The sequence below is a fragment of the Struthio camelus genome, chromosome 12 (genome assembly GCF_040807025.1).
Source record: "Struthio camelus isolate bStrCam1 chromosome 12, bStrCam1.hap1, whole genome shotgun sequence".
NCBI lineage: Eukaryota > Metazoa > Chordata > Aves > Struthioniformes > Struthionidae > Struthio > Struthio camelus.
In genome coordinates, this window is record NC_090953.1 from 8244272 (window position 1) to 8259115 (window position 14844).

The following is a 14844-nucleotide window of genomic DNA, read 5'->3' on the forward strand; positions in this document are numbered from 1 at the left end:
CTATCAGAAAAACACAAAATCTGACAGTTTGTACTACACCAGCCGAACTGAACGTCCACCCGTGCCAACGGATGTCAGTAAATCCTGATTCAACAGACACTCCACATCTCGAGGTGCGATATTTAAGATCAGTGCATCACATAGCATTCGTGTCTCTGTTGGCTGGAGTAATAAGCACTAATGGGTGCTCTACAGCCTCTCCAGATTTCTGTAGTCAGCGCAGATCCTCATAGTGTTCTACTTGGAGACGCACGTTCTTGAGTCTCATAGGTGAATGCAGACTGACTCCTAAAAGCCTCGGGACACCCCTTGCATTAGAAGCAGGAACAGCACCATGCAGGCATGATAGCACCTGTTCCCAGGCAGCCCGCAGCCTGGCCCCTGAAAGGCATCTGAAAAGCCTGCTCATGTTCGTGAGCAGAGTACGCGCAGCTCAGCTACATGTGCACGTTCCCCACGCATGTACAGCCAACGTGCCACAGCACACCTTGTAATCTCCCCACAGCCCCACACAGCAGAGGAGTGCAGCAGGTTGGGTCCGTCAAGGACACACCAGGCTCGACACCATACCCAGTCCGGCACTATAGAAAACCCCATTAGGGATTTCAGAGAGATGCTGTTCTTGCTCACCTTTGTCATCAAGGTTCACATTAGTTGAATGGTCTGTAGCCTAGAAACAGCATATACTCATTAAATGCCTATCTGGATCTTCACACAGTTGTCATCTACATAAATTAATCTTTTATATTCTTGAAGGATCATTCCTAATGGACCCTATCTCATGATAAGTCCTCTGAATAGGGAAACTTGCTCTCTTCTTTGCCTTAAAAGACATGTTTTGCTCACAAATATATCTCCCTTTCTCCCTTCTCCGCATCCTTCAAGAGCATGTGTCCTCTCATCTTTAAAAGCATAAATCAAGAATTATTCCCTGTCTGGCTCACTGACAGTTTACAACTGAATTACAGTAATTTGCAGCTAACCCCAGCATACGCCTTTTACCTGATTTTACTATTAATCAAGCCTCCTGGTGTGAGCTTTTTCACAACAAGCAGCGGACTAGTGAGTAATCACCACTCGTTCACTTTCCCTTGGAAAGATTAAAGATTAGGTAGGAGGCAAATAGAGTTTGGGAAGCTCATTAGGGGGTACATAAAGTTTAATCAGAGTTTGATTAGAAGCCTGAATGGAGAAAGGAGTGACTGAGATCTCCCACATACTCTCTCCCGTTTGTTTTAAGTCTCCTAGAGCAGACCAATTAAGTGCACGTGTAATTAGAAAGCCACTGATCTGCATGCTATAGTTTAACATCAGGAAAGAAGAGTACTCACTGCAACTGAGCAGGACTGACTAACTTTCGGAAAAAACAAGCTGGTATCTGACTGTAAATGCCCAACACATCATCCCACAGTCCCTTTTCTGATTGCTAGGGGAGGTCACATTGTGAACCTCTGGAAGGAGGGATAATATTGGTGCTGTGCTGCAGCAGGGAAGGTAAGTCCAGCTTTTCGTTTTACCTGCCAATGACTGCTAACAACTCACCGTAAACACCCTCTCCGGCTCGCCCTTGGCCCGCATGTTGGTGTCATGAACTTGCTTAAGGATCATCCAGGCTTCATCGTGTTTACCTATCTGGAAACCCCAAGGAAAGGGAGAATAAATGTTGCTGTTCCCAGCTCTGCAGTTTATCAAAGCATATAGAGAAACGAGTACTAGAGGCCCAATATAGTGGAGATGCACACACGTAGCACTGGCTGTGTTAAGGGCAAACTGCTGAGAGCAGGCGTTGTATTCACAGGGAATGCAGTGTTTCTGTGGCTGGAGAAAGGCATTACCCTAAAACTGTTTGGGGCAGGAGAGGAATCAGGGATGAAGTGTTATGTCCAGACAAGAGTAGAGGAAATGTTTCAGAAGACCTGAGCTCTGTTTCCATCTCTGCTAAGGACTTGCAGGGTTAACAAGAGCTAGGTGTTGCTGCAGTGACAGCATCTGTGAAATGGAAATAAATAACACTTGCTTAAGAGCTCTGAGGTTTATGTGTTTCACCCAGCTCATCTGCTTGCTCTTCACTCTTCTTCCAAGATTCACTAGTTACAATCCCAAACTCTGAGAGAGATGTTTTCAAAATGTTGAATTTAGAAAATCCCCAGCCTTTGCCGCCTTCTTCCTGTGCAGCATTCAGCAGTGAAACACTATCCATTTTTGATTAACCCCATAGTCTGTAGTCTTTAGGTTTTAAGCGATCCACAGAGTTATTATATGCAAGCGGTGAAGGAGTGCTTTTGCTCAGAATTTGTGTTATGTGTTTTTGATGGGACAACAACAGACAGATGGGGACACATTAGGGACCAGTTATCCTCTACTACAATGTTCAGATGAATCATCTTACCTCCAGCAAAAACCGTGGGCTTTCGGGCATGAATTTCAGTGCCACCAGAGAAGCGATACAGGGCAGAGAGCAGACAAGCACAAAGACTCTCCAGCTGTGGAAGTGGTACTTGGTTCCCATACTAAAACCCCAGCCTGAAAACATCAAGAGACAAAAGTAAAAATACTGATGAGGCATTCTGATTTTGCTCTCTAAAGCAGCTCTGAACTGGACTGTGCAGCTCTGCACAATATGGGGACAGGCTGAAAGTTTGCTGTACTTAGTAATGACCTCTTTCAAAGGCTAAGTAGTATGTTCAATAGATAATGGTATGTGAGTTCATGTTCCTTACGGAAAACTGAATGCATTCTTGCTCAGATCTCTCTTTTTAAAAACTTCTTTCATCTTTAGGTTTAGAAATCATCTAGAAATAAGAATAGCTAATTGCAGCTCTAGGCAAGCAAGGCTGGGAACGGGTATAGGATCCAGGGCCATAATTCATTGCTTCTTGCTGATGTTACAAAGAGTTTACAATGGTTAAATCTTCTCTGATCTGAAAAGCATGTTAGAAACAGCTCCTTCAAGACTCATAACTCACACATGTATTTTCTTTTCTGTGGAAGTGAGCTAGGAAAGTAAGATTATTTTTTCCAGATATATGAAATATGAGCTGGGATTCAAACTCAGAAGAATCAAGATCCTACTGTTGCATTTGGGCTCCCCTGTCTCCTGCCTGCTCCTTGCTGCCCCACAAGGTCAAGTAGCCCCTGCCACGTAGCAGCAAGTACAGCATCATTCCTGTGCTGCTCCTCTAGGGACCTGCACCAGTGCAAACACTTCCTTAAAACATCAAAAGGCATTTGCAATCACATACCAAATGCAAACTTGAATAAAAACATTTTTTCTAAGTTTACTTTTCCTAGACTCAAATCTCTCAATTTTTTTTCTACAGACATTTCCATTTGCATAACAAAGAAACAAAAAGAAAAAATGTTTTTTGCAGAAGTCTTATTTCCTCCAGTCATGGTGCTGCACTCCTTTCACCAAGTTCCAAAAGAGTAGGGAATCTTGGGAAATAAGAAGAAAAGTTACAGCACACAAAATGTAAAAACACAAGTTACGTAATATCAAAAGCCATCTAGAAAATAAAAGTAATGTAAATACATAAAGGTAATGTAAATATTATCTTTTAAGGGCTTTTTAAAGCAAATGCATTTGCAGCTAATGAAAGATTGTTTCAACCTGACATCACTAGGCTGCAAGTTTATATATTTGTTTCAACAATCTGTGTCTTCTTGATCAAAACCATGAACATTTCTTCATACTGAATATATTTTAAGCACATTAAAACAGAGATCATAGATAGATAGATAGATGGATATTTGTGCTTTCCTTCAAGGTCTTTGTGGCCTGCCCTACTTTCCTCAAACAGGATTTTACAAACAGCTGGTGCCAGTGGATACTGAGGGAATTAATCTTTCCCAGTAGATATTTGCTGTCTGATGTTTTCTTAGGAATATGAACAAGAGTTACCAGGAAGACCGCGTGACATGCAGATTTTTGTTCCTCAGGGCACACATATTTCAGAGTCCTCATGTCTACTGTTTCTCTACCACTTCCAGCGCTGCATAGGGAACCCATTCCACTTCTAAACCAGATTAGGTCAAATCAGACATGGCCCCAGCACATTGCGTGCCCGAGAGACACATCTCCAAAAACATAACCCAAAGAACATTGGCATCTGGCTCAGGGAAAGCATGTGTGGTGTCCTCCCTTCTAATATTCTTAGCACCCAGTAATTCCCTCATTAAAGTTATTTATTTTTCATTACTGGCCCAACTTTACAATCAACATCAACATGAGCTTTGCAATCAGCATCAACATAATCTCAATTCAGTTTCCCCTCTGAATTCACTGGCATTTAGATTAAGGGGTCAGGCTCTGACAGTACAACTCCAAATGATGTATTTGAAACTTCTGATACAAAGCAGCCCTCCTGCCACAGAGCCAGTCCTATCTGCAGCCTTAGTATCAATCAATCAATCAATCAGTCAATCAACTTATCAGACTTCTATTTTTCATTGATTTAGCTTTTATGACCTTGACAATTTTGCCAGGTGAGTCTCGAAGGAACTACGAATTCTGCTGTATAACTGTTCTGGTGAAAAAGACAGTCCTCCACTGTAAGATAGAATTTTTAAAATGCCACAATTGCAGGGAAAAGTTTGGTGTTGATAAAAGGCCAGCTGTGGTCTTAATTCCTGAAGATGTTAAAGTGTCAAATTACAATACTATTATATTGGGAACAAATGTCTAACTACACCTCAAGCCCTATGCCTTTCAGGTATCTATTATTTTCAGTGCTGTTTGTGCTAGGCTGTGTGAGGACTAATGTTACGCGCGTGGGCTTGAGGTAGCGTAGTGACGCATAAATATGCCACTGCCAAAAGCTGAAAGTACAAAGCAATTACCGTAATGTGGAATGATGCTCCAAGCCATCGCTGAAGCAAAAATGCCACCGATCATCCAGAACATGCACAGCCAGCTCAGGTGTTCCCCCCTCTTCTCCCGAGACAAGAATTCAGAGAAATAGGCAAACACAATGGGGAGTGATCCCCCAATACTGAGGAGGAAAAATAACACATGAGAAGAATAAAAGTCTTTGCACGAATGTCTTATGATTGCTTATATTAAAAGGGACAGTCACACTCATAGACTCACTGCATACATGGAGGAAAAGTTCAAATCTCTCTTTGGCTGGACTGGTCTTAGATATCAGAGATAAGCAAGAACCTTGTTATGCTCTGCAAGCTGATTTTATTACACAGTTTATAAAAAGGTAGTGTAGTGCCCTGCTTTTCACATAGATATCTCCTCTGCTTTTCTTTGGCAAGTTCTCATTTTAGGGAGGCTAAAACCAGCTAGGCAATAGGAATAGCAGGGGCTCATTGGAGGCCCTGGCAGTCGGGCAAAAAAGTTAGGTAGACATTTATCAATCTGCCTGACTTTCATTCACTATTTGGGCAGTACAAGAAAAACATCAATGACCAAACTTTCTTACTGTTAATGCTTCTATTGACATGACCAAGGTACCTCAGCCACACTAGGTAAACAGCTGGGCTGTCCCAGCTCAGTGGCTGAGGTGCATCTCCACAGCAGTCCAGCCAGTCCTTCCGTTTCACGCCTCTCAAACCCAACCACTGCACAGTTCCAGCCAAGCAGTGACAGGACCCTCATGGGAAATGGGAGCCCATAGCTGATAGACTAGCCAGAGTTACCCACCCGAGGCCAGAGATAAGGCGGCAGAAGAGAAAGAATCCGTATCCCTGGACGAAGGAGGAAAGGAACGCGAAGGCAGCATTGATTGCAAGTGATATGATGAGGCATTTCTTCCTTCCCAGTTTATCAGCTAGGCCACCCAACACAACAGCTCCCACCATCATTCCTAGGTAGACTATCAAGCCTAGGAGAGAGAGAGAGAGACAGTGAATTCGATAGCAGCCACTCTCCCATTTGCCAAGTGGAAATAGTTTGCTACCCCATACACAGTCAACATCAGCACTGTTCCCCCAAATTACAGCCAACTGCTGCCCAAGAACTTCCTAACAGAGGAAAATGGAGACGGAGATACCACTGAGGGCCTGTCTGTACCTCACACACATCTTAGCCTTTTCAGTGAAAAGTCTATTTTGTTATGAATCAGCATGTAGAATGTAGAAATGGGTATGACTTGTCTGGGCTCTGTATGCTTCTTACAACTTCTTGTTTTCCCAAAAGCTATGAAGTAAAAGTATTTCAAAAACAGTGCATGAATTTAAAGAGAGCTACTTTCAGGTATAGACAAAAAGCTCTTTGCGAGTGCCCTCCGGAGACACTGTTACTGCCCAAACAATCATTAATATGCCCTAATAAACAAAATAGGAGCTGTTCTAAAATCTAAAACTCTAGTAACTGGCTATTCATTCCTTCTAGGTTTCGCACGTTGGGAATCAGCATAGCCTGTTCTGAACACAAGGCAGATGCCAGGAGTTTCTACATGAAGCCTTAAAAGGTGCCTCCACGCTGCACACTACACACAGAAGTAGAAATACTTCTGCTGACCCGTGATGAGCCATCTCAAGCGCCAGAAACTCTCTGTCCACTGGTAGAACCTAGTTTCCCCATCTGCCCTTTAGCTTGGATTGCTACCTACTGTATTGCACTGTGCAGTATAGACATACCCTCATTTTACCAGAGCCATGTCTTTCCCTCCCCAGCCTCACTGCTCACATATCCCCTGCACGTAAGCAATGGCCAGCCATAAGCAGCTTAGCATGCACGTGTCCCAGCTATGTGCTATCAGCTACAGAACATAAGTCTGATGTCTTAACTCCACTCACCCCCCGAGCACAATGGGACTGAGGATGTGTAGGGAGGAGGCTCTCCCTGGTTGCTGTTTACACGCAGAACACCATGAGACATGAAAGACTGCATGAATAAATCTCTTTGCAGGTTACCTATTTTACCCATGTTTCCTTTGGAGCATACCAGCTCTTTCACTTTCCAGTTTTCATAGCATTACCTGAAAGGATCAGGCTATAAACTCAGTCTGACCTGTGTAGCACAGATACTTGCTCTGTTACTGAGCCAAGATCTGATATCTAACTAAAGGACAACTTATAGCAAGTAGTAAGGTCTTGATCTGAAAATTTAAGGAGAAGCGAAGATCCTCTGCTTATCTTGACAGTTTGCACTATAGATCAACCACCCTGACATTATTTTTAAAAAAGTTCTTATTTTTAACTTGACTTCATTAGATCTTTTACTATGGGGTCTTCAAAAGATAATTTCAGTGAATACTTTTAGTATTCAGTGAATACTTTTAGGCTGAATGGTTCTCTTCTCTGAGTACGCTCTATGCAGCTCACAACCCTGGCCAAAAAAGCAGGGCCATTGTCCTTGGCTATTCTACCAAGACTGCCACCAGGAGGACCACCTATTATATTGCCATTTCTCCTTTAGGGGTAGCAGTGCGAATAGTAGTAATTAATAACCTTCCCAGCTCCAGGAATTTTGTTTTTCACTTATTTTATTAACTTCCAAGATTTAGAGGCTTTAGAGACCAAGAAGAATATTCCCATGAAGATCCACAAACTTTGGTCCTTTTGCTGGCAAAATTCCTTTTGAAGCCTGCAGGAGTTATGAAAAGACAGCAAAAGCAGATATTAAGCTTTTGAAATATGAAAGCATACAGTGCCAACCGGTACTTGAGGGGCTGGAAAAATTGATGAGCTAGAGTGAAATGATTTGCACTGCTGTTAAGGGAAAACATCTGAGAATCGATTAATCGACCAGCAGGCAGCAAATGGATCAGGTCTTTGAAGAACAAACAACAAGGCTGTATTTGGCCTCTGGGCTTCAGATTTTTGCTTTAGGCTTATCAATAAGCAAATCTCTGTTCGTTCCTTTGAGACAGGAAAGATATAAGGATGGAAGGGATTAGGCAGGAGCACTTGCCTCCAAGACTCTCTGAATGAGCCCAGATGAAATAAGACCACAAGGAAACAAACTATCAGCAGGTCTGTTCTACTGAAGTTTTACTGATCTTCACCACATGAAGGACAAATCCCTTCACGCTTTATCCATGTGCAGTGTGTGGCTGGTACTGCCCCTGCCCTTGCACTGCAGGGCTGAAATACTTGGTGACCAGGTGACTTTCTTGCACGTCTTAACTGGCCCTGCTGGCCTGCTGACATGGGGGGCTTTGGGCAGCACATGCGAGTAGATTATTACTGCATTGGCAACTCCTTCACTAATGAGTTGGATAGGTCTCAAAGCTTTCTACTTCGAGGTAGGGCTCAAACAGTAAGAGAAATATCACTGTCACATTTCAGAAGAAATTGGTGGCAACCACCGTGTTTTCTGGGGAGCAAAGAAGTGCAAAAGGCTGTTCCCAGAGCACTTACTGTATTGTCTTAGACAGCATGGGCAGGAGAACTCCTACTGTGGGGATCCTGATTTTTTCACACGTTTTTGTAATATGTGAATGTGTAAACATATGGATCGGTCTGATGGCTGAAGGTCTGTTCTGTGCCATCCAGCAAAGCTAGCTAAGGACTAATGCATAGAATTATTTGGCAGCTGATTCTGCCTTTCTTTTGGGTTGCAAATGTCTGCGTTTGGTTTGAAAAGCATTACTAAATCAAAAGCTATGCAGCAGAAAGCTACTGCAAGATACTAGTCTCATGTTGACTAGAAGTGGAAATCTGCCCTTGTTCCATAAGCAGAGCTAAGGGATTACCTCTGTGAATTGTTCTGCTTCTTTTTCTATCCACACAATATCTACCAGAAAATCAGATTTTATGTATTAAAGGGAAAAGACCTGCTCAGATCTATTCACGCCTCTTAACTGTCTTTGTACCAAAACAGTGGCATAGGATTTTACCAGCACCCTGCATGATCCTATTGCCACAGTAAGCACTCAGCTGTGTACAATCAATATCAATGCTCATTCCTCATAAAGGTTTCAGATACTGATTTGCAGCAATCAGAGAAGAAAGTACACAGCTGGGAATCTGAGATCTCTTTTTCTATTAACTTTGGCCTCCAATTCCTTCACTGGGGCGTGAATAACAAGGGAGAACTTAGAAAAAAGCATATTAATTCAAAATCTTAATGAAAAATAAATCTTAAAGCAGTTCTTATGCTTAATGCTTTTACCTTGGCTCTTGAGCCATATCTAAGGGAGCAGCTCTGATCTCAGTCAGCAGACAGAAGTGATGATACAGCCTGTAACTATTCACTGGTATTTTGCAGACACCTCTTCTGAGGGTGCCCTACCAACACAGGACAAATGGTTCACTGCACAGCTCAGCTCACAATGCCAAACTCAGATGAAAAATGAATGATAAGGTGGAGTTTGGGGTTTTTTTTTTGTCTGTTTGTTTGCTTGTTTCGCAGAGAAAATCCCTGGACGGCAGATGTTCATCCAAGGCCTCTTAATAACAGAAAGTGTCCTAGGTTAGGAGGAGGAGGAGGTGGAGGAGGTTGCTACTGTGTTCTAACCCGTTATTTATTATAACTGGGTACCTTTGCTGGCAGTAGGGCAGCTCACCGTCTGGCCAGGGATGACCCCAGCAGCCTCCCAGCTCAGAAGGAAGAACGGATGCTCCACTCAGGCAAACATATTGTGGATAACCCCTTTCGGTCCTGGCATACCTGACTTGGCCATTTCAGCTGCAGCAAGTGTTACACTCCCTTCTGTCAGCAAAGGCTTTTAATGATCATACTCAGGAATACCCACAGTGCCGAGAACTCATTTCTTGCACTGACATGCTAGTTTCCTTATTTTATTTAACCCGGAAGTTGAGTTTGATTTGGCCTTCACTGTAATACATCAGGACATGAGAGTGCGAGCTTCCCAGTATGCTTCATCTTGCAGAAGTTTCTGCACTGGCTCTACTCATCAGCTCAATAGCCTATGCTCTCCAGAGCTTAACACTTTCACCAAAGTGCAAGCAGAGTACTACGCCTAAAATACATAAAAATCACTGGTTGGACAAAGAGTTTGGAGAAGGAATAGTAAAACTTCTTGGCGCCTGATTCTGATTTCCAGTGCCCAGAGAAGGGCAGACAAAGCAAACACAGTTATCCCTATCTGGAGCACAAACAGAGAGATTTATTATTTAAAGACTGCAATGATGCATGAATCAGGAAGGAGAGGGCAGCAGTCACAGTAAGGCTAATAGATCCATCAAGGATCTTAGGCTGAAAAACAGTGATCTAGAGACCTCCATTCATTCTTAGAAAGGGAGGGTTTAGCAGCCTGAGAAACACTCAGATGTCTTCCTCTTTCTCTTGCTCTAAAGTTTTTTCCCAGTTGTATTCATTATCCTACTAAAGAGTCATACAACCCTAAGTACTAACTCAGGGTTCCTCTCGCTCTGCGTTGGAGCACGCTATCCTGTTGGGCAAAGAGGGTTCAGGGCTTGGCCTGGGAATTTGCGGCAGCCTGGCACTGTGTTTTAAACCAGCCATTGAGAAGTGGCATGAAGCTGCTTTTATGGGCAAAGACCTGCAGATTCTGAGCTCGGGAGCCCAAACTCAAGGTTAGAATGCCTCATGAATGCCTGCCTTGGCATGTATTCATCAATAGCTCATCACTTCTAAAAAGAGTCCCATGCATCACTTGCTACTAGTGTTTCCAGGAGACTACCTGATAGGCGCCACACAGGCAAGCATGGGACTCAGGATGGTGCAGCCCGTAGAAGAGGGGTTTGCTCTGGGGTGCTCCCCAAGAGTTTAGGAACCCCGGGTTCACCACGGCCAGAGCCACCACACTGTGGGGTTGCCGTAGCCTCATGAGTGCAGAGCATGAGTGCAGAGCAAACCTAGTCAGCAAAGGAGAAGTGACACCGCAGACTCACACTGTAAGCACCTAGATAGCTTGGAATTTCATACTGATAGCTGTTGAATGTGCGTACTGATAGCTGCTGACTGTGCACACTGATAGCTGTTAAACGTGCAACTGTTAAACATGCGCACTGATAGCTGCTGAATGTACTGATAAGCATCCTGTTGACCATCCTGTCAGCATCCATACTGTTATCACCTAAGACCATCTGTTCCATTGTCCAGCTATGGTCTGGCACTGATTAATGAACTAAGCCCAGGAAGGATAAAAGGAAGTAAGCCACATACCTCGGTGTGGACACGGACTCACCGTCAGCTGGCCTGCGGACCCGACAACCCACCCATCAGCGGGGACGCCCCTGATGCCAACTGCCAGAGAGAACCTGAATCCTCTTGGCGCAGCTCGAGCGTGGTGAGAACAATCCGGGGACAACTATACCGGAGGGGTGGCCCATAAGGACAAGGAAAGGGCGAGAGCGGTCATTATACCGTGCATCCGAGAGCAGTCATTGTACTGTGCTTCCGTGGCTTAACCATAGAGCTCTGATATGTGTGTGTTTTTAATTCTTTACTATACTTCTTAGCTTTGTTATACTTGTAGATTGTCTGCTGTTAATGGTTTAGTGTTGTCCAGTGTCCGTCATATGTGTAGAACCGCTTAGATCTAATAAATTCTTACATTTGACAAAGAATGATCTCTCGAGTTCAGTGCAACTAATCCCAGAATACGAAAGAATCCCGGACGCCCCTCTAGTGGCGCGTCACACTACCTTGTTCTTCTAGCAAATTTCTCCAAGAACTTCCCTTCCTGTTGGCTCACCAATGCCTTTGTCCTGCAGTTCTCAGCTGTATTAAGAGATTGGTACGTGGCTGCAACTACAGACTCGCTGGGTTAGAAAGCCTGGCCACCACAGTACTGCAGCATGCATGATGTCACTTCACTAATTTGGGGAGAAGAAACAAGCCGAACAATTGCTTAGTCAGATCCCATCTGAGTGGTGCCCATACTTATAGGATCACTAAATCACTAATTCACATACAATATTGCAGCCACTAAAATGCTAAACTGTTCAATAACATAGCTCAGACCAAGAGAGAAGGGGTAAAGTTGCTCATGTAGCCTCTATGCAGAAGGCATAGTCTTCCGGAATATTGTGAGGAGAACCATAGCAGTCACTGTTACTTCTGAAAGAGATGCAACTCGTATCAAATCCTAGAAACTCAAATTTTAACAAGGACTGGGCAAAGAAAAGTGATTCTTTTGAATAACTGAAATAAATATTTCTTCTGCTGTTTAACTTCTGTCCACAGAATATTCTAAGGAAAAACATTACAAGGATCCAAACCATAAACTTAACTTCAGACCTTGCAATTATCCAGGCAGACTTAGACTGTGCTAAAAGAGTTCAGCTTCCAAATAAACACACGCAGCAGATATAGGTGAAATATTAAGGGCAACTCCATATATGCCATTATTTGCAGACTATTCCGCTGTAATGTAGTACAATGAATGCCTGTGGGAAAGTCTGCAACAGCCTCACATAAAATCTATGGAAAACCAAAGAGATGAAATTCTAATAAATTTCTGGTTATGACTCATCCAGTGCTGCAGTTATAAGGAAAATATGTGACCACTGGGCTTATTCCCACCAGAAAAGAGGTAATATATAAAATATTTTTATATCAAGAAATTCATTAGCCTTCATTGAAACTATGTGCCCTGTGTTAGGCAGGAATTGTGAACTTAAAAGCTGAAGTTCTAGAAATAAATAGAGACACTATGTACGTGCTAAACCATCTTGTTACTATTTCAACGTAACTAGAAGTGGACTCATAAGGGCTTCAAACATGAAAAGGAAAAATGCAAGATTTATCCAAATCTCCATCACAAGTGTGAATTGCTTTCATTGACAATCAATGCGACTAAAGTTCTTAGAATTTAGGCACATCTGAAAATAGTGCCTTTCAAGCCACAACAAGGAATCTGGGCATAAAGGGAAAAGTTAAGCAGAAAAAATAGCCCAATGGGAAGTATTAGCCCCAGAGTGCTTTGTGCTGTCGGTAAGGTGAGGAAGCTGCCTGAGATGTGCCTTTAGCAGGTACAGGAGCATCTCATCTCTGTTAGCAGATTTATGCAGAGCCAGTAACAACAGGAACATGGACACTCTTACCCGCTCTCAAAGCACAGGACACTAACTGGACAGGCCTACCATAAAAAGAAGGCTTTTGATTGGGGAAGAGGCATCCTGACAGCCCAGAAGGACTATGACCTTATATATCTTGCAGGTCCTATTGTAATACAAGCCAAATCCAAACAATCTTACCCATGTAGCATCTGTCATACCAGGCTGCACTTTACAGACACAAACAAAATTTTGTGAGTTAGGTCTGGACTGTTTGAGAGATGGATGAGGCAAGGCACCAGATCAGATTATGTATGAGTGATTTGAAGAGAGAGCAACAAAACCCAGTAGCCCTGACTGATTTGTTCTCTAACAACGACCAGTGTTTCCTAGAATGGGGAATGGCCCCATCAGAGGATGAGCTGAGGGATAAGTCATCTTTTTTCACCTTCTTCTTGAAATTTCTTATCTGCGTTCGCTTGTAGGCTTATGAGTGCGTTACCCATGAACCTCACTGACTTTGTACACGGAAATCAAATGAAAGGATTTGCACTTGGCATGTTGATTAAATACAAGCAGAGATATTTCACCTACTCTTAATGGTCCTACCACTGAGAAACGGGTCACACATCTGAAACAAGACTTTCTATTTTTGGAAGTCTGGGGGTGGATACCAGGCAAATTATGGCTGCCGAGTTCGAGGGAATTCTGCATGTTCGAGCGAAAGGTGGATGCATGAATCCGCAAACTCTTTGACGCCGCACTGGAAACACACGCCAAGGGTTTCAGTGAGTGCTGCCAGCATGGCGTGGGTGGGTGTTTATGCTTAGCCGGTTTCACAGTCCCCCCCACAGGATTTGTCCATCAGTACAATATTCATAGGACCATCTGGTTCCCCCACACGCAGCCCCTGAGCTAAATCAAAGTTTTCAACAGAGGAAGCCTAACGAACCCTTTGCTGTTAAACGAAAACCTGTCCCTGCTGGCTCTTGTCAGATGAAATTCCCGCTGTGTTTACAAAGGGGGACTCAACCATCTCCATATGGGACCTGCACAGAGCTCCACTGCCACTGCAACGAGTTTCCATATCCCCAAATCAGCTTTTTTCTTCCTAATGCCCATGGCATGCTGCAGGCACCCTGCCACTGCTCGGAGCGCTGCTTCCCCTCGCGGCAGCCTTTCTGCCGAGGGCAACCGGCCACAGCATCGCAAGGGAGCCGCTTCCTGGCTCCCAAACCTTTATCCAGGGAAAAAAAAAAAAAAAAAAAAGAGAAAAGAAAAAGTAGTGTAGAAAAGCTACTGAGCTCTGCCGAGGGGATTAGGATTTACTGTCATATCAGGTAAATTTGGGTCAATGAGAAGCTGAGGCTAAATTTTATCTCGGCTGATAATAAAGCAGCCTCTTCACACAGCTAAGAGCAGGGATGATGTCGCACCTCCTGTTTAACCTCGCTCGCATGGCCAAGCCTGAATTTCTCCATAACTGCATAATTACTAATAGGATGTTTTTCTTTTTTTGATCTAACATTCCTAAGTAAGAGTCTGTAAGATGATATTCTCCTTAAAATCTTATAACTAAATCATAAAGAGAAAGGGAGCTGTGTGCCTGAAAGGCTGAGATTTTATTCTCAGCATTTGTGGGGGTTGTTTTGCAGTCATGAACAAAGTGCTTAAATTTTCCTTGTCTCAGTTTACTGGGCTGTGAAATGATGGTAAGATATCTGCCTCTCCGGGAATCTGGGAAGTCTGATGTTTTAACTGTGCCTTGAGGTTTTATATGCAGAGTATAAACAAGTTTAAGACATGATTAGAACACCATCTTTAATATGAGCCGTGTACTTACTGCTCTGTGCTTATAAATACAATGTTTAGTCTTCTGAGAGGCAATTAATAGCATTTAAAGATGTAAATATATATGATACTTCCCCAAATAATAATATTGTATGCCTCTCAGTACATAAG

At 43.3% G+C, this 14844-nt stretch overlaps 1 protein-coding gene across 4 annotated transcripts in view; it reads right to left on the minus strand.

Moving 5' to 3' along the window:
• Positions 1–14844, minus strand: part of SV2B (synaptic vesicle glycoprotein 2B) — a 74688-nt gene that overhangs the window by 15670 nt on the left and 44174 nt on the right. For all 4 annotated transcript variants that reach the window (XM_068958610.1, XM_009681237.2, XM_009681235.2 and 1 more), the window contains 4 exons: positions 5651–5831; positions 4840–4991; positions 2390–2523; positions 1543–1632 (listed from right to left, as the gene is read on the minus strand). In XM_068958610.1, the coding sequence (XP_068814711.1) occupies positions 1543–1632; positions 2390–2523; positions 4840–4991; positions 5651–5831 (557 nt within the window). The remainder of the gene's footprint in view (positions 1–1542; positions 1633–2389; positions 2524–4839; positions 4992–5650; positions 5832–14844) is intronic.